General features: G+C 51.3%; 1 protein-coding gene across 15 annotated transcripts in view; it reads left to right on the top strand.

Moving 5' to 3' along the window:
• Positions 1–19,291, top strand: part of ADGRB1 (adhesion G protein-coupled receptor B1) — a 285,060-nt gene that overhangs the window by 64,971 nt on the left and 200,798 nt on the right. For all 15 annotated transcript variants that reach the window (XM_050313265.1, XM_050313255.1, XM_050313372.1 and 12 more), the window contains one exon: positions 14,136–15,056. In XM_050313265.1, coding sequence (XP_050169222.1) covers positions 14,309–15,056 — 748 coding nt within the window. In that variant the 5' untranslated portion in view covers positions 14,136–14,308. The remainder of the gene's footprint in view (positions 1–14,135; positions 15,057–19,291) is intronic.

The following is a 19,291-nucleotide window of genomic DNA, read 5'->3' as shown; positions in this document are numbered from 1 at the left end:
CAGGATCCCCTGGAATGGCAAGGACTGTAGAACAGCAAGGTAGCAGGATTAGCTGTCTGCCACAGCTCCTGTCCAGGACTGCTGTGCTTTCCCTGCGGCAGGTGGGACGCAGGAAACAAACAAGAATTTCACTCGGTGCTGTTAAGAGTGAGTGGGCAGACAGGACCACTTTCACCAGGGTCCCTCTGACTGGTGTGGACCTGAAACAGCACCATTTCTGCTCAAAATAGCCTGCCACAGGCAGAGACATTTTGTTTTTGCTAAAAGCAAGCAGAGTTGCTAAGAAACGAACGTTGCGGAGATGGAAAACCCACAAAAGGTTTGACAGTCGCCGAGCGGAGCAGGAGGGGTGGAGTGGATTGGCAAACGTGGCCACGCAGCTATCCCAGAAGAGCCAGAGGATTCCGTGGTGCTTCCAGCAGGAAATCCATAATCTGCTCCTTACGTCTTGTCTCCATCACGCACGTTGCTGATGGGGACTGAGAAACCAGGGGTGTAAGAGGGACAGGCCTCTGTGATCACAGAATCATGGAACGGTTTGGGTTGGAAGGGACCTGAAAGATCAGCTCATTCCAACCCCCTGCCATGGGCAGGGACACCTTCCACTAAACCAGGTTGCTCCAAGTTCCATCCAACCACGGCCTTGGACACTTCTAGGGGAAGCCACAGCTTCTCTGGGCAACCTGTGCCAGGGCCTCCCCACTCTCATAGTAAAGAATTTCTTCCTAACATCTCATCTAAATCTGTGCTCTTTCAGTTTAAAACCATTTCCCCTTGTCCTGTCACTATCTGCCCATACAAAAAGTCCCTGTCCCTCTCTTTTGTAAGCTCCCTTATGGTACTGGAAGGCCACAGTTGGAGCTCCCTGGAGCTTTCTCTTCTCCAGCTTTCTCAGCCTGCCTTTGAGCAGAGATGCATATCTTTGTGGCTCTTCATGAGGTCATGTCTGTGCCTCCACCAGTGATGGCTCCTCTTCAGACTCTGGTCATGGTGCCCCATCATGATGAGGGGCAGTGACCATGCTGGTACCTGAGGCTACAAAGGAGGCAGCTTTTCCACTTCACTGTGCCCCAAATTTTAGCTCCCTCAGTTTCCTGTGCTGGAGAAGAGATCTTACATAACTTCCTCCCCAGATGACAAATGACAGATTGACTGCACCCTAAAGGTGATGCTCATCACGTTCGTGACTGTGTGCTTGGGGTTTCTCCTTGAATGCTGCTCCCAGAGCAACGTGGATGGAAAAGAGTCCTAAAATATGAGACATTCCAGGGATTGCTGTCCCCTCCTGGGGAAAAGTGAGTGCAAAACCACGCATGATCACTACCTGTAATAACTGAAGAGCCATCCCTGCTCTCCAGTGCATTGCTGTTATTGTTAGGTGTGCTCTTCAGGAAGGTGGGATTAGGGAAAATCACGAAATATTAAAATAGAAGACACAAGCAAAGCAAACTAAGGCTGAGCCAATCCAGCTAATAAAGGATGCCAGGAGTTGGTGTTAATTTGTGTCTGATTTAAAGTGCTTGGTGGGTGGAGAGAGAACAGCCCACAAGAAGCAGCTGGGCTCCTTTTCCATCCCCCAGCCCTGCTGTTGGAGCGGCGTGGTGGGGGAGAAGAGGAGCTCACAATCAGGCGATTCATCCCCACGCTGTCGCACTGTGCAAAGGCAAAGGACAAGGAGGGAAGGAGGGAGAAAAAAAAAAAAACAGAGATCCAGTTCTCATGAAAATCATTGGCAGCAAACGTTGTGCCTCTGCTCATCTAACCAGGATCAACCCACCCTATCCACGTTTACCGGCTTTCTGTGGGATCCCAGTGACAAAAAGGAGATGGATTAATGCTCCTCCTCACCTGGTTGTTCTAGGCAGGCATGCTGAGGGATGAGGGGAGTGCTCTGATCTGCCCTGGTGGGGCTGGCAGGGCTCACAGTCTTCTCTCAAGGCTGAAGTTGGTGATTTATGTGCAGAGATGGGTAAGAGACACAAACTCCCCCTCTGTCGTGGCTCCGATGCAAAGGTTCACCTGAGCCAACAAAGGTGATACCTGGATTTGCTCCCCAGGGGGAGATCAGAGAGTTGAGGCTGCCCAGAGAGGTTGTGGATTCCCCATCCCTGCAGGAATTCAAGACCAGGCTGGATGGGGGCCTGAGTAACCCTGGACTAATGGCAGGGGGGTGGGAACAAAGTGGTCTTTAAGGTCCCTTCCAACCCAAACCATTCTGTGATTTTCTGACTCTCTGATCTCTACCACCCCTCAACTCTTCCACATGAGAAAACACCCCCTTTACTGTTCCTGTCCATTCACTCCCTCTGGGGCTTCATCCATCCTTGTAAATAAATGAGGGATTAAATGCAGGCACGAGTGTGGTCCCGTGATCATCCAGACCGTTTAATTAATTCCACGCTCCCTGGTGAAGTTTTGGCCCAAGACAGTGCCAGGACACAGTGTGGAAGGTGCTGGAGCCAAGGGACTCTCCTGCAGGTCTGTGGGATGAGGCCAGCCCCTTCCAGAGGGGAGGAGGGCTGAGGTGAATGGCCCAAGCTGTGCCATGCCTGGTCCCAGAGTCAAGGAACAGCCCCTGCTCCCCATCCTCCAGTAGCAGAGACGTAGCCCGTGGAGACAGACAGTGAAAGGGCAAATTAGCATTGATTTGGCACATGGATTTCTGTTCTTCAGGAACAAAAGGAGGGCCATCTGCTCATTGTGTCTGGCACGAGGTGGGGGCTTTCATTTCCAACCAACCTGTGCTGGATTCCAGCCTGCAACTCGATTTGGAGGCGCCTCAGGCTCTCCAGGTATTGCCCTGGGAGACTGAGGACTTCCACTGTGCCCCTCTGTGCTGGGTCATCCTTCCCTCTGGGCAAAAAAAGGCAGTGATCCTCATCTCCTGGCACCTTCCTAGAAGGGCTGCTCATCTCCCCTGCATTTCCTGGCTTACTGAGGCAGGTCCCTGGGATGCACAGGTTTGTCACTGCAGGGATATTCAGGAACACCTGGCTCTGTCCATGCTGCTACCTCAAGGTGAGCTTTCCTTAAACAGTGCTGGGCTGGAAGCAGGAGGATGAGGCTCAAAATCTTTCTCTGGAGGAAACTGGAAGCAGAAGAACTGTGGGAACGTGGCTTTGTAGCTGAATTCCCCTCCAAGGTCTTGTGTCTTGGGTAGTCACCTAAATCTAAGCCCTGTTGTCTGTAGACCTCCAGCTCCCCTCCAGCTCTTCACTCCAGTGCTGTCTGCTTGTCCTCCCAGCCAGAAGTAAACACTCAGACAACCGAAGGAGCCTGTGAAAACCACAGGTTCTGCTGTCAACCCTGTGATGAAGCATCAGCAGAGCCCTTCTCAGAATAAATATAAACCATTCTCCTTCAGTCCTTCATCTTCATCAAGGCTGCACACAGACAGCTAACTAAACCCAGCCCCAAACCAGCACACTCTCAGTGCTGCACAAATCACTCCATAACGTCCTCCATCATTTCCTGTGACTGAACAAAGCCAAAGAAAGTGAGAGGAGTGGTTTGCCTCCCCACAACCCCCCTTCTTGCCCCTCACCACTAAGCCATCCTTGCCTCCCATGTCACATTGCCCAAGGGTTCCTGGAGAGAGGACTGAAAAGGGGAAAAATCATACTTCTGTCTCATTTATGCAAATCCTGAACTGCTTGTCATGAGACTGATGGATGAGATGCAGCTTGTTAGAGCCTGTGCTGTGATTGCATCCCTCTGCCAGCCTCTCTGCACTCCAGCATCCTAGGATTTGTTACAGGGGAGACTAGAAGGCGGTTTCTGCCCTGAGGTGTCTGCAAGGAAAAGGGGGCCCTTTTGCTGTTCATCATGTTTAGCTCAGGCACAGCAGTACATGGATGTGGAGACGACACTCCAGAAAAACTGAAGTCAGGGCAGACAGCCATCCATCCCAGGGACTGCTCTCCCAGGCAGGACAGTGGCTCCATGCAGGACACAGCAGGGTGAACAGGAGGACATGGCACAGGTTAACCCATTTAGGTTGGGAAGGTTTAGCAGCGTGGATGTGACTCCTGACACTCCCTTTAGTTCATGGACATGGTTTGTTTGGCAGTGTGGACACACATCTTGTGGCTTTGGGGTGGTTAATGGTATCCCTGTACCTCTCCATAGTAAATGCAAGAATGGTTATTTAGGGAAGGAACAAAGATCATGGAATCATGGAATAACAGGGTGGACTGGTTTGGAAGGGATCTTTAAAGGTCATCTACTCCACTCTCCTGCTTCCATGGGCAGGGACATAGCAGGGCTTGCTTTGAAAGGGACCATCAAGATCGTGTTCCAACCCCCCTGACAGGGGCAGGGACACCTTCCACCAGACCAGGTTGCTCAAAGTCCCATCCAACCCGGCCTGGGACACTTCCAGGGATGGAACAGCCACAGCTTCTCTGGGAAACATGTTCCAGTGCCTCACCACACTAACCATAAAAAAATGTCTTCCTCATATCCAGCCTATCCCCACCCTCCTCCAGTTTAAAACCCTCTCCCCCTGTTGTATCACTGCAGGCCTTGGTAAACAGCCCCTCTCTTTCTTACAAGACCTGTGTGTATATTGAAAGGCTGCCATAAGGTCTCCCTGGAGCCTTCTCCTCTCCAGGCTGAACACCCTCAGCTCTCTCAGCTCTCCAGCCCTCTGGTCACATTCCTGGCCCTCCTCTGGATCCACTCCAGCAGGTCCATGTCTTTCTCGTGCTGGGCACCCCAGAGCTGGATGTACTGCTCCAGCAATGAGGTCTCCCCAAAGAGCAGAGGGGCAGAATCACCTTCCTCAACCTTCTGGCCACTCTTGAGGTTGGTTTCCTGGGCTGCAATCCCACATGGCCAGCTCACGTCCAGCCTCTCATCCATCAGCATCCTCAAACCCTTCTGTTCAGGGCTGCTTTTCATCCATCATCCTCCAGTCTATATATTGATATTGGGGATTATCCTGACCCAGGGCCATCCAAGACCATCTGGATGAAGAAGGAAAGGCCGAGGGAAAGGCAGAGAAGAGGAGACACTCCGAGCCTGCCAGCTGCATCCAAACCATCATGCCCAATAGCAGTGGATTGGCTTGTCCTCTGCAGATCCTCTAATCCATTTTGTCACTCTTTTAGACCTTTAGTCTCCACAGTATCCTGTGGCAACGAGGTCCCCAATTGAATTATGGGCTGTGAAAAACTACTTCCTTTTTTGCTTGTGTTCAGGCTTTGGGGTCAGCGGGGATGGCTCTCTGCGTCACGAGGCTTAATTCACTGCTGCTCCCTACGTCCCTCGAGGGCCTAGGAGACAAGGGGCTGCAGAAATGCACATATTTATCATTCTTTTTCTTTGTAAGTTCAGGTTGAAGGCTTCTGCTGCTTCAAGGTCATGGCTGGATCCAAAAACCATGGGAACTCGGGGCTTTAGGAGGGATTTTCTACATCTGTTTCTCTCCACCTCCAGGGGCTGTGCTCAACTTGGTGGGAAGGTTCCACACTCCACTAAAGCTCAGATATTTCTGCCCTCCCCATGACACTGGGAAGTTCCCATTTGCCCACATTAGTGTGGTATCAGAAGACTCCTAAGTCCCTCATTTCAAACCGTGTGGAAGGAGAAGGAACCTCTCCCATAACTAGAGCAGTCCTGGAGTTCAAGTTCTCTTGTGATCCTCACTCCATGGACAGTGAAAGTAGGTCCAGGGATGGTCACAGTTCCAAAAGGACCTATATTTCAAGTGTCTTTTGCAGCCACAGCCTGAATTTCCATCTTCCTCCTGCTGGAAAATTGCAAATCTGAGCAATAGTGTCTTATGGTCCTTCTGTGTGCAATTTAATGACGTCCTCACTGGGCACTGGGAACTGAAAGCCTAAAATTACGAGCTGAATTCCTGTTGTCAGAAGGGGAAATGTTCCCAATCCAGTTTTAACTTTGCTGAGATGGCAGCATTCAAAAACAGCACGGTGCACCTTCAGGGTTGCTGGAAAATTGGACCCTGATGTAGTTTTTCCTTCTTTTCCCAGCTGCTGCCTGGGAAATCTCTCCCCACCCTTGGAGTAGCATCAACATTGCTTGTCTGATGGGGAAACTGAGGCACAGCCATTGAGGGAGAGCACAAAACCACGGAAGGAGTCAGAAGAAGAGCATTAAATCTTCCATAATAAATCCTCCACACAGCTGGGGCTGGTCCAAGCTTCTGGTTGAGGTCATCTCCTGCTGCTGGTCATGCCCAGCCACTTGAGGAGCTTGGAGAGCAGGAAGGTGGAAATCAACTTTCCTGGTGCTGGGAGAAGCACTGGGGTTTGAGCTTGTGCACATCCAACTCCTGAGCAAAAACAGATACTTGAGTGTTCATCCTCTTTTTTTCCTTTGGGAAGCCCAGCTCCAAGATGCCATGGGACAGGCAAAGTTTCAAATCCAGCAGTTATTTGATCCCAGGGATCTGGGCAGATGGGGCAGGAGCAGAGTTCCAGGTGTCTTGGCCAAAGCACCTGGTTTTCCTTCATCCTTTGTAGCCATATCTGCACCAGTGACTCCAGAGAGCCAGGATACAGAATCAGGAAACACAGAATGACTTGGGTTGGAAGGGACCTTCAAGATCAGCTCATTCCAACCCCCTGCCATGGGCAGGGACACCTTCCACTAGCCCAGGTTGCTCCAAGCCCCATCCAGCCTGGCCTTGGAAACTTCCAGGGATGGGGAAGCCACAGCTTCTCTGGGCAACCTGTACCACGGCCTCCCCACCCTCCAAGGGAAGAATTTCTTCCTGAAATAAGACCTGAAACACTGTCCCCTCACTGCCTACACATCTCAGGACATTTCCTGGCGAGGTTTTGGCCCCAGCCAACAATCACCACCCCAGACCATGCCAGGACACAATTCAGGAGGGAGCATCAAACACCAGGAAAGGCTGTTCTGCTTTGGGGATGTGCAATTTAGCCCCAGGGAACATGAGATATGTCAAAGGCCTTGTCCTCAGGGGCCAAAAAAAAGGAGCCCTGCTGTGTGTGATTTATGTGGGATTCATAAGTGAACACCAGGACGTGCACTGAGCTCTGCCTTCTGCTTGTGCAAGCCTGGGAATCACAAAGCCCAGTTCTGGCTTTGCCAACCATCTCTCTGCCTGTGCAAGCCTGAGCTTCATCAGGCACACGTAGCCCCTCCCTAAACATCCCTTGGCCCCAGGGGGCTCCCACTTAGCTCCCCAGCTAATGCCAGTGCTTTTAACCTCCAGCTGAATTCCCAATCAATTGCATCCCGCTCCCCAGCTCAAATGGAAGTGGTCCTGCCTGGTTTGTGCCACTCATTGGGATGACCTTGCCCTCAAAGGCCCTCTTGTGTAACCCTCACAGCCAGGAGCAGGGTGGGAATGCAGAGAAAGAAACCCCAAAGGGCTGGCTGTGAGCACCAACAGGTAGGATAATAAGGCAACAGGGGAAAATAGGATTTTTCTAGGAGTTGCTGGTGTATTTTTCCAGGATTTTTCCTGGCAATGTGTGGTGCTCCTCGGGTGGTACCACCGATGGGGGTGGATGGGAACTTGGGCAGGCAGAGGGTATGGGTGATGCTGGCATGGGGGAAGGCTGATCCTACCAGGGTCAGAAGGATTGTGAGGGTGAGGAGATGACTGGGAACAGTGTGGAGCAATGACCAGCCTGAACTCACAGCAGGCTGTGCTGCAATCCCACAGTTAACTGGGATTTAAACCTGTTTCCCTTAAACTGAGGGAGAATGAGGCAGAGGAAGAGGTAACATTATGATCTCCATCAACAGCCTTCTGCCAACAACTCTACAGGCCCCTTGACTCCAGCTCATCCCAATGTCATTCAGTCCTTGAGAAACTCCCAATCCTGGTAATCCTCCCAACAGCCCTTGGAAAAAAAAAACAAAACACTGCAATGGTGCAGGGGGAAGCTGAGGACAAACACAGCTGCACAGCAGGGTGAGGTGATACTTAGAAGACACCAAGTGCACAGACAGCATCTGTCTGAGGCTGTGCTGGACCCAGCAGAAGGTGCTGCAGAGCCCTGGGCCCCCTTCCCTGGGGCAGCCACATCTGGGAGCAGATGGAGCACATCTGGCCCTCCTTGTCTGCCAGGCTTTTCTCTCCAGAGGTTTTACTGGATTTTAAGGTCCAGTCTTTGTGCTCAGCTGTCTCCTGATCCCAACTCACTGGGAAAATCACCCAGAGACACGGACTGAGCCTGACCTGCTAAAACCTGGGAGTTTTAGCCTTGAGCCCATCTACAATTAACATCATCTGGAGCAGAGGCCTTGGTCTTTAAGTTAATCTCATTTTGGGATGAAATCCCAGATGGTTGGACATGCATTACCATCTCCAGCACTTTGATGGGGCTTTTCAGATCACAGAGAGCTAGAGAAAAGCAGGGGATGCTTCTTCCATCCATCTTTTCAGGTGGGAAAACTGAAGCAATGGATTGGCAGAGATGCTTAACTCAGAGTGTGCACAAATCCAGGACTCAAATCTGCCCTCTGGATCCCCATGATGGCATCTCCCCTCTGGCCAGTGTTGAAAAAGATCACAAATGGGATGGTCTGGAACTTCCTCATTGTGCTTGAAAGCCTCTTGGGGCATTCCAGTATGATCCATTCCTAGATATCACCTCTCAGCCTGTTCCCCAAATCCCCTCTTCCAGCCTTTAAAAATTGCAGTAGGACTGGGATTCCGCCCCACAAGCCAATCCCCATCACAGAATCAAACATTTCCCACCCTGTTCATGCTGTTCCTGCAGGCTGTTACACATCTGCTGCAGTCTACCCCTAAAGCAGATGCCATTGCAGCTTGGAGTGGAGAGAAATTGGGGATAAAGGGTGCTGCTGTGTATATTTAATTTATGAACAGGGCAGGCAGGTGAGATTCAGGCTTTGTCTGCACTCAGGAGACTCAGGCAGAGCAGAGGGCAGCACATCAGACTCTACAGTGGTGCAGCAAATATTCCAGGATGTGAGAGGTCCAAGCAGAAACGTGTTTTTTTGCAAATGAATCATAGACTAACAGCATTTTTTGAGCTGGAAGGGACCTTAAAGATCATCCAGCCCCACCCCACCTGCCATGGGCAGGGACACCACACATGTCTGAGCCCTCCTCGACTCCTCTGTGTGTTGTCAGTTCACAGATGCCGCTGTGTTTTCCCAGCCATTTCCACTCTGTTTTTTTCCCATCACAGAAATAAAATTTCCAAGCAGTTACAGCATTTTTTTTACCCCCCTTTTAGCAGCTTCTTGTGAATAAGGACAGAGCAAACACTCCTTTCCTGTGTTTTCTCAGGGTGGCAGGGGACTGAGCTTTTCAGGGCCAGGCAGTTTTCTGCCTCTGGCAAAAGGGATATTTTGTTTGATGCCTGGGGACCTTCTTACAGGGAAATGGGAAGCCCCAGGAAAGGAGGATTAGCTTGATGAGAGTGGTTTTCACCCTGCTGGGATGTCAGCCATGTACCAAGGTCAGGAAAAGGAAAAGCAGAGGGAACCATATCTTGGACAGTGGCACATCCAGAGCCAGTGGACAGAGTGAGGAGAGTTGGGACACGGCTGAGACAGCAGGAACAGATCAGGGAGAGAGTGTTGGGAATGGTCCCACAGGCAGCAGTAGGAAAGGATGCCCCTTTCTGCAGTCATTTTGATCTTTTTCCCTCTTTTTCTTTATTTTTTTTTTGCCATGGAGTGGTTGTGCGTGTTTGTGTGCATGTCTAAGAGTGCCCTCCATTGGCCACATCCAGGCTGCTGCTCCAAGGAGCAGGACCGAGGGAGGTGGTGGAGGCTCAGCCGGGGTCGCTGCCCTTCCCGTGTGGGAGGAGTGTGTGTGATGCACAGACTCTGCAGAGCAGGGCACATTCCAGCACTGCCGAGAGCTCCTGGGCTCCTCCTGCTTGGGCAGACCTGAAATCCCCGTGCTGGGCACAGCTGGACACAGCAGTGTCCATCTGGAAGGTCTTGGTGGGACAGGGTGAATTGGAATCTGGGACTATTCAGGCAGAGGGTGAAGGCAGTTTCAGGCAAGATCAGGACGCACCCTGTTCCCTGCTCACACATCCCATGCTGCCTGAATCCCCAGGAAGGGCGTGGGGTGTGCCTGGACCGTGCAAAGTTGTGCAGAATTCAAGCAGAGTGGTGGAAAACCTCCCAGCTTCAGACCTGGATCATCTTGATTTATCATTACTGCAGGAAGATGATGTCCCCCACCAAACAGCCCTCCGTGGTGGTCTTAGGACAAAGGCTGGACTTGATGATCTTGGAGGTTTTTTCCAACCTTAATGATTCCATGGCTTGCAGGCTCCAAAATTCACTGGGACTGGTGCAAACTGGATGCCCAAACCCCTTGGGCAGAGCAGGTGCCAGGTGTGACCTGTGATTTAGTCCTTGCCTGGTTTTGATTGAGGCTGTGAGTGGTCTGTCTCAGGTTGGGTTTCTGATCCAAGCCTGCTCCAGTGGGTGCCAGAGTGGGATGGGAAATGCTCAGAAAGGAGGTAGAAAAAGTTATCAGGGCTTTGTGAAGGTGCAGGAGCTGTGCTGGGGGTTCACAGCTCCTCATGATCCCCTTCTTCGTCACCTCTAACACCTGCTCAAGGAAACCGAGGCAGAAGGACCATTTGGACCTAAATTCTTTCTGTGAGTTCCTTGGGATGACAAAATGCCTCTGCCAGAGTCACAGACACAAAGACAATGATATTTCTGTCCTTTGGTTTGTCCTTGAGAAATGCAGCCAAAGGACAGCCCAAGGTCACCCGCTGTCCCCAAGCTTTACTCTGCCAGACACATCCACCAGGCACAGGACTGGAAGGAAAGGGAAAGGGAGGTGGCATTTCCTCCAAACTGGAGCCAAAGGATGGGACAAAATTCCAGAAATAGCCAGGCTACCTAGGCACTCACTTTGACAACAGCCATGGGAATATGGACAAATTTGACTCTGTGCCATAGGAACGTGAACTCCAACACTGGAATAATCTGTTTTTTCATGCATTTAATATCACTTCCCACTACAGCTGCAGGCTGTAGCCTATGGTTATATGTCCCCCTTGGGATTTTTTTTTTTTGGATTAAAGTGCAGAAGATGGATCTCTGCTGAAATGCAGCAGCCACTCAGGTGCCCATTGCATCTTCCCTCCCTGACAGGTGGGTGTGGAGGGGGGTTTTGCCTCTCCACTTGTGCTCTGAGAAAAGACTCCCACTTGAGCAAGGATTTTAGTTGGAGGAGAAAGAGATATGTTCATGTTCCTTGTGGTGAAACCTTCCAGATGGGGCTGCACTGAGGGGAGATCAGTTCTGAGGTCAAACACCGGGAACTCGGCGTCCCATTATCGGCTCCGCTCAGATAAAGTTTCTTGGCTTTTATGGTGCTTTTCCCAGGGAGGGGCAGTGAGGGGGAGGTGTTCTGTGCTCACCACACCCTCACAGGGGAGCAGGTTGGTCGGTTGGTCGGTGAGAAAAACAAGAGTTTGTGCAGGGCAGGAGCCTTGGGCTGAATCCCAAGTGCTGGAGTTGCAGTAGGGACTGGATTTCAGAGCCAACCCTTCCTCCTGATGATCTTGTTGCTATGGAGGCACTGCTGGCTCCTGCTTCCAACTGGGAAAAGCAGGTTTCTTCACTGCCTGGACCAGAGGTTAAGGTGACAAGGAAGATGGAGTTACTATTTACAAGAGCATGTAGTGGGAGGACAAAGGAGCGATGGTTTCAAACTCACAGACAGCGGGTTTATGTTTGATATTGGAGAGAATTTCTTCCCTGTGAGGGTGGTGAGGCACTGGAACAGTTTCCCCACAGAGAAGCTGTGGCTGCCCCCATTCCTGGAAGTGTGCAAGGCCAGGTTGGATCTGGCTTGGAGCAATCTGGGACAGTGGAAGGTGTCCCATAGCGGGGGGACTACACTAGATGATCCTTCAGGTCCCTTCCAATCCAAACCACTCTATCATTTTATGATCTCCATGTGTCCCTTCTAACTCAGGATATTCCATGATTCCATGATCCCTGCCTGGCTCAGTAGTGTGAAGCCTGTACAGATTTTGGCTTTGCAAAGGCTTGGAAACAGCATGAGCTGCTCCAGCATTGCCCTGCAGAGAGAGAGGACAACCAGTGGCTCCTTGCAGAGTCTCAGACAGAGCAAGAGCTTTTCACTTCACAGATCTGATATTTAAAGCATTCACAGTCATTTTCAGGCAACCCCTCCTGCTAACCAGGATGGCCTCTCTGGAAATTTGTAGGATGTGTGGCTGATGCCTGTTGTTTTCACTGCAAGCAAGACCAGCTTTACATCTACTCTCATCCCTGAAATCTGGCCCTGGAGGCAGGCAGGAGTCTGGCAGGGGGAGATTTGCACTGTGGAGCTTTGTAGGCTGCAAACCAGTCAGGAGTGGGGATCTGACTTGTAAAAAATTTAAGTGCAAATGCATTTGGACTCCATGCTGATTAGTGTCAGGTCTAACACACACTCAGGAATCTGCTGGCAGGGGCTCCAGTGATTTGAAGCTGGGATGAAACACAGTTTGCAAATAGCAGATCTGACTTTCGAGTTACCTAACCCTTTCCTTCCCAAAATAAAAGGATTTTTTTTTTTTTAAGAAAAGGAGAGATACAGAGACAAATCTTTGATACAGAATGAGGAGAGAAACCAAGGGGTGAACGTGGCAATGCATTTGGCTTCTTATCTCTTCCCAGATGCACAAGATGGTCTGTGGGCTTCTCATTTCTGATTTTTCAGTCTCTCCTGGGACTGGATTTAGCTCTGCCTGAGTTGTAGATTTGCTGGGATTTTGTGTGGCTGCTGTGAAAGCTTCCTCTGTTTGCAGTCTGGGGAGGCAGAGCCTGGGGTGGGGTGGGAGATGGCAGGATTGAGGAAGGGTGGTGTGAGAAAGTGCTGCAGAGGCAGGGTAAGCATCACCCAAGGGGAAACTCCTGATTTTCCCTACCTGGGGTGAGCCAAGAGGGCAGGAAAGCAAAAGGCTGGGAAGGTGGGAAGGAAAAGGTACCATGGCTGTGTGTCCATCTGCCCCTCCTGCCTGTCAATCTCTGCAGCTTTTAACAGGCCCCCTCCCCAAACTGGGGGTGGTCACTGCATGGGGAGGGGGTACAAAATGGGGGCAGTCCTGATACTGACTGTGTTTCCCCTTCTTTCTTCTCTCCTGGAAAGAGAGGAGATGGAGGGAAGGGGGCACTGGAGGGTCTTCTTGTTGGGGTAAGAAAGAAGGAGACTTACAGAGGGCTGGAAGAGCCTCTTTCTCATGAAGGGGGCACAGGGGTCTGGGCAGCAGAGCTAAAAAGAGGGATCTTGGCTACGAAGGGTTGCAGGGATTGAGTCCCACAGGTCAGTGGAGGAGGGATGTTACCTTTGCTCAAGGGATTTGGGGGCTGAAGGAGGTCCTGGAGCTGGCAGGGAGGACTTTCACTCTCTGTAGATGCTCCAAGCCTGAATACAGTACCACAGGCTTTGGGGTGTCCTGCACACAGGGGTGAAAGGTGATCAGGCGGCTGCCTGATGTGGGAAGACCTAAAATCTGCCTCTATTGCCTTTTTTTCCTTGTACTGGGTGCACAGCTCCTTCCAGCCTCCTGTCTGGCCTCAGGGCTGGGTTATTAAACAACAAGTCCCTTCCCTGCACTGGTTTGGTGGAGAGGAGAGAGAAAAGGTGACAGAAAAAGCAGCTAAAAACAAGTGCTGAAGGGAGGAAGGGAGGAGGCAGAGCCCAGCTTCCCGTGCTGAGCCCACCCTCTGCCTTGAGCTGGCTCCTGGTGGGATGGAGAGGGCTGGAAACTCCTTAAACCAGAGATCATTGGTGTTTTTGCTTTGGGGGGATGGTTAAAATTCACTGCTTGGCTCAGCAGAGGCGTCTGCACGGGCAGAGGGCACGGAGAAAGCAGGACACAGATATGTTTATACCCAGCACCAGTCACTGTTGGGCCCCCCACGGGGGTTGGGACATCCCAGGGATGGGGACACCCCCAAACTTAGCATGGGGACGGTGATGTGCGACTGCACCTTCTCCCAGCGAGATGTGCTGGGACTGGGGATGCTGCGTGGATTCTCAGCCTTGTAAAGGGTTAATAAAAACAACAACAACAACAGCAAACCACCACCAAAAACCCCAAATCCCAAATCTCTTCTCTTTCTCTCTCCTCCTCCTTCCCTTCCCTGTTGTTGTTGTTTTTTTCCAGGTGTTCTTTATGGCCACAGGAGGGAGCTCAAATCCAGACATGGGAGGATTGGCTTGATTTCGGATCCAGAGCCTCTTAAACTCGCGCTTTTCCTATAAGCTGGTCCCTGTTATGTCCAGGATCTGGCGCCTGCTTGACATTTACTTTGAGTTCCAGAGGACCAGAGACCTAGGATGAGGAGCATTGGATCTGCCCTGAACCTGCTTTTGGTGTCTCCACTCTACTTTGTGTGGACCGTGGTCGCTCTGGACCTGGCACAAACTCCCTGCACCACTTTGGTCCAAGGGAAATTCTTTGGGTACTTCTCCTCCTTCGCCGTCTTCCCGCTGAACTCGTCCCTGTGCTCCTGGATTATCCAGAACCCCGACCCCCGGAGGTACACTTTGTACATGAAGATCCTCAAGCCCGCCGGCGTATGTGACCACCAGCACATCCGCACCTACCAGTTCGACTCCTTCCTGGAGTCCACCCGCACCTACCTGGGCATGGAGAGCTTCGACGACGTGCTGAAGCTCTGCGACGGCTCCACGCGCTTCGCCTTCCTCCAGTCCAACAAGCAGTTCCTGCAGATGAAGCAGACGGCCCCTCCGGGGGTGGAGACCTGGCCCGCCCGGTGGAAGCCCACCAAAGCTCAGGAGAGGGACTTCTCGGTGGAGTACCTGGTGGTGGGCAACAGGAACCCCAGCAAAGCCGCCTGCCAGATGCTCTGCAAGTGGCTGGACGCCTGCCTGGCCATCAGCAGCAGCTCCCACCCCTGCGGCATCATGCAGACCCCGTGCTCCTGCTCGGGAGGGGAGGCCCTGGATCAGGCCAGCGAGGTCCTGGGGTTCACCAGGAAGAAGGAGGATTGCTACAAGGATGGGATTTACTTGGAGAACTGCGTGAGCAGCCCTAAGGACGCCAACGGAGCGGAGTTCCCGGGTGAGTGGAGGGTGGCCGGGGGGTGCTGGGGAGGGAGGGTGGGTTGGGCTCTGCTCTCTCGGGTCTCACACTGTCCCCATCACCTCTGTGTCTGTATCTGTGGATGCCTGGCATGAAAACCTAACTTCCTAATTGACAGGCAGGCCAGGTAACCCTCTTTAGGAGCCTGAGCCTGCAGCTGCAAAACAACTTCCGCTAAACATACCCCAAATTGTTTCATTCATTCATTCCCGGGGCTTGTGCCTTGCTTGTTTTACTCCTGCAGCCTCTGAGATTCTCTCACCTGAGGGTGAGCAGTTTTCCCATGTCCTAGAAAAGGCAGGATCCAAGCTCCCTCCCGAGGCAGGCTGCACTCAGCAGCCCCATCAACCCATTTTAATTCCTAGGGAAAACTCGATTCTGGGGTCTGGTTCAAGGGTGTGGCAACAGAAGGGCACACTCGTTTTGTTCCCAGCTTCATTTCCCTTTCCACCACGATGCTTCCATGGGGTTACTTGGTGTCTCTGCTGGGGCTCATTCCTTGGATGTTTCATTGATGTCCCATCAGTGATCTTGAGTGTGGTGTGGGCTGGAAAGGGGGAGGTGGGAGAGGCATGACAAAAAAGGGCTGTAAATAAAGGTGGGGTGATCCTGAAGTCTGATCTAGGCGTTGGTCTGGGGAGGGAAATGCTCCTTCCACACCTCTGACACGGCCATGGAAAAGCAGAAGGGATTCAGGGGGTCCAAAAGCAAAGCTCTTTGTTCAGTGGCTGTGTCAGGTCTGCCCTGATGTGTTTGTTCTCAGCTCCCACCCCACCTGCCAGCTCACAAGCTATGTAAAGCAGAGGTGTGATGCTAAATAGGAATTGGGGTGGCAGGGAATGGAGCCTCCAACTCAGCAAGGTTCAGGCCCTCACTGGTCCTCACCTCAAGGTCTCATCTCCTTCAGGTGCTGGACTGAAATGCCCTCTGCCACCAGCAGAAAGTTGGCATCTGCCTGGGTATGGAATTCGGGGCTCTTGCCTGACTTTTGCAGCCGCCCCTGTTCAGGGTGGAATTCCTCAGGGTTGAGGGGAAGAGGCTAAATTGGCTTTGCAGCAGGAAGGAGGTGGCCAGGCACAGGTCCAAGCTGTGCAGTGTGACTCTCCTGCAGAACTGCAGCCCGGCATTAGCAGAGAGATTAGTGTGTGATCAGGTACTTGTGCTTCCGTCAGGGTGTTCTGGGGGAGGTTTTGTTTCTCACTGATCTGTGAATCAATACGTGGAGGCAAACGGCCCAGCCATAAATCCTGCAAATTAGTTCTTCAGCCCTGCCTCCCTCCCCTGCTCTGAGCACACAGCTCTCCAGATTTTGGGCTTTTTTATTTTTTTTTTTTTCTTTCACAATGCCCCTTTTCTCCTGTGTGAGCAGCCTGTGAGGAGCAGAACCTCTGCTTCCTCCTCGGAGTGATGAGAGCCCTGTTCAGTCAGATGCCCTGCCTTGGGTTTGCTGATTGGGTGATTTATGCATTCCAACCCAGCAGTGTGACCTTTCTCCCTGCAACCAAAGGTGAAATTTGAAATAAGATTTCCAGCAAATCCTGAAGCATTCAGGCTTAATATTGGCTTTTTGTGAGGATCCCTCCTAGCCCAGCTCGAGTGCCTGAATGTTCCCAGCAAGTAAATATGAAAGAGGCTCAGAGGTGGCCGAATCAAAATCCTTTCTGGGTGTCAAATATTTGTGGAGTGGAGATAATTTTTTTTTTTTTTTTTTTTTGCTGGCTGCTCACATCTGCTCCATGTTGAAGACACAGAATTATCATCTCCACTGGTGGGTTGCCATCCCCACAGAGAGGATGCTTGCAGGGGGCCAGGCCTCTCCATGTGCTGCTCTGTCTGTCACTGTGTCTGTTTTGATTTATGCAAAGGCTTGATCAGGAAGATGGAGGCGAGATCCAATTTGGACAGGGAGTCAGCAATCCCTTAACAGCACTTGGTGGGTGGAATATTTTGATAGGGTTCCTGATTTCCAAGTGCTGATGCTGGTTATTGCAGTCATTGCTGTTCTGATTGTATTTGTAGCTTTTTTTTTTTTTCCCCAACAAGCTTTTTTATTATTTTTTTTTCCCCTCTCCTGCTGCTTTCTGAGTCATTTGTTGTTTCTGGGCCTGTCTTAACGCTTTCATCTTCGAACAAGTGTAGATGTGTGTGAATGTGCTAATCCACTCTGAGGACTCTGAAGGCACATAAGGAATGGGGAAGGTGTCCCTGTCCATGGCAGGGGGTTGGAACTGGATGATCTTTAAGGTCCCTTCCAACCCCAACCCTGATCCTGTGAATTCCCAGATACCACCCTGAAACGTGAAGCCTGACTTTTCCTAATGTGCCTTTTTATTCCTTGGATATTTCCAAAGCAAATGGAGTGGGTGCAAATCTATCCTGGGATGTTGCCTTGGGCACAGCCGTGGTTTGGGTCACAGCCTGGGGGTGAGATCCCTGTGAAAAGCTTTGCTCCAAGGATCCTGTTGCTCCAGAGCCACTGGGACACTCAAAACCCAGTCTGTTTTCAGTCATGGGCAGTGATTTCACACCAGGTTCAGGTTCACAGGGATGCTTGTGCTCACTTATGAGGGACTTCCCAGAGAAACTCTGCCAAAGTGACCCTGTCTTATGTGCAGCATCTATTCTTCCACGTCTGGAGGTTAGGAGAGACTGCTCCAAATTTGCTTTCCTGCGTTTGGTGGGACCCTCTTTGCTCTCTTTGTCCCACACGGATGCTGAAGAGGTTACAGCAGGCAGTGGTGGGTGTGAGAAGAATTCCTCAGGGTGCAGAGGTGGCAGGAGATGTTTTGTTACACTGTGGACCAGCAGAACACGATCGGAAATATATTTGCACCAACAGCCCATCCCTCACATCTTCCCTCCTTGCAGGAGCTTGCAGGAAGGCTTCCTTCTGGAATGCAAGTTGGCTTTCCTGGAATAGCTTTGGGGTAGGAGACCAGGGGACTGAAGGAAGGAAAACTTCCTGAAATGCTGGGCATGGGGACTTCACCAGCCTGAAAGTCCTGGTGACCCTGCCTGATGTGAGCTGGCTCTGCTGTAATCAGAGCTGGAGCTTTAACAGGGCTGGTGATGAGACCCTGTAATGAGAGAAGGTTAAATGTGTGCTTAAGTGCTGTGCTGAGTTAGGCACTTAATGAATGTCTAATTAGTCTTGTCTCCACATAATCTGTTCCTGGAAGGCCCTTGCAGTGCTGTCACATTTTGGTGGCCCAGAGAGATAACCAGCATGCTCTGGTCTTTCTGCTCTTCATCTCCCTGCCTTGGAGGGATCCAAGGTGTTTGCTGCAAAACAGGGCTAAATGTTTTTCCCCAAAATAAAATATTTGCTTCTTGATGAACTAGGTGGGTCCAAGGCTGAAGGGGGTTTTATGATGAATGAATAACTGTATCAAGATACTGCTGGACTGAAATTCTGGGGATTTTCCTGCCTTTTCTGCTATTTTTTCCCATTCTTTTGCTGTCCCCATTGCTCTGAGCAAAATCAAACCCTCTTTCCTCACACATGCTCATCACTTCACTTCTGTTTCATTAGTGATGTTTCACCTTCCAGCCTTTAGACGTTTTTTTCTACCTCTGTCTGATAGATTAAAGTGTCTCATAGCATCTAGAGGAGCATTTATAGACACTTCTTGACCTCTGCTGCATCAAGTAGGCTGGACTCCACGAAATTCTCACTGCAGGACACATCCTCCAGGGTTCAGTCACTGTTGGGAAGCTTTGCCTCATGCTTGGCAAGTTCTGCTGGTCAAAACATGATGTCTCCTCAGCAGGGCTGAGCTCCTGCCTGGACTTGGGGCTGAGTGGCTGCTGAATGGGTTCTGTGGTGTGGGAGAGGAGCCAGAGGCATGGAAACAGATAAATGGACTCCCATCCTCCGTGCTGCAGGAATCCTGTTGTGTGGCACAGCTCCCCTCCCCTTGATCGTCCCCCCAGGGCAGAAACAACTTGCTAAGTCATTTCCTGTGTTCCAGGTGAGCCTTTAGTGGCCCTGAAAGCTCAGAGAGGGATAAAGATCTGTGAGTAATCGCCCAGGGGCAGGCTCTCAAAACTCTTCTCGACATCTTCAGCTCCTTATGACACATGCTCTGCTCCTCCTGGAGGAGTCCCCCGGGCCCAAACAGCAGCTGAGCTTGCAGAGAAAGGTGTTTGGCTTTGGTTTTGCCTCGGTTTTGGGTTTGCCAGCCAAAGGAAAGGGCAAAGGCAGTTGTTTCATG

This window comes from Myiozetetes cayanensis, unplaced genomic scaffold (genome assembly GCF_022539395.1).
Source record: "Myiozetetes cayanensis isolate MyiCay16 unplaced genomic scaffold, myiCay2020 scf1, whole genome shotgun sequence".
NCBI classification, from domain to species: Eukaryota; Metazoa; Chordata; class Aves; order Passeriformes; family Tyrannidae; genus Myiozetetes; species Myiozetetes cayanensis.
This window is presented reverse-complemented; position numbering and strand designations above follow the sequence as displayed.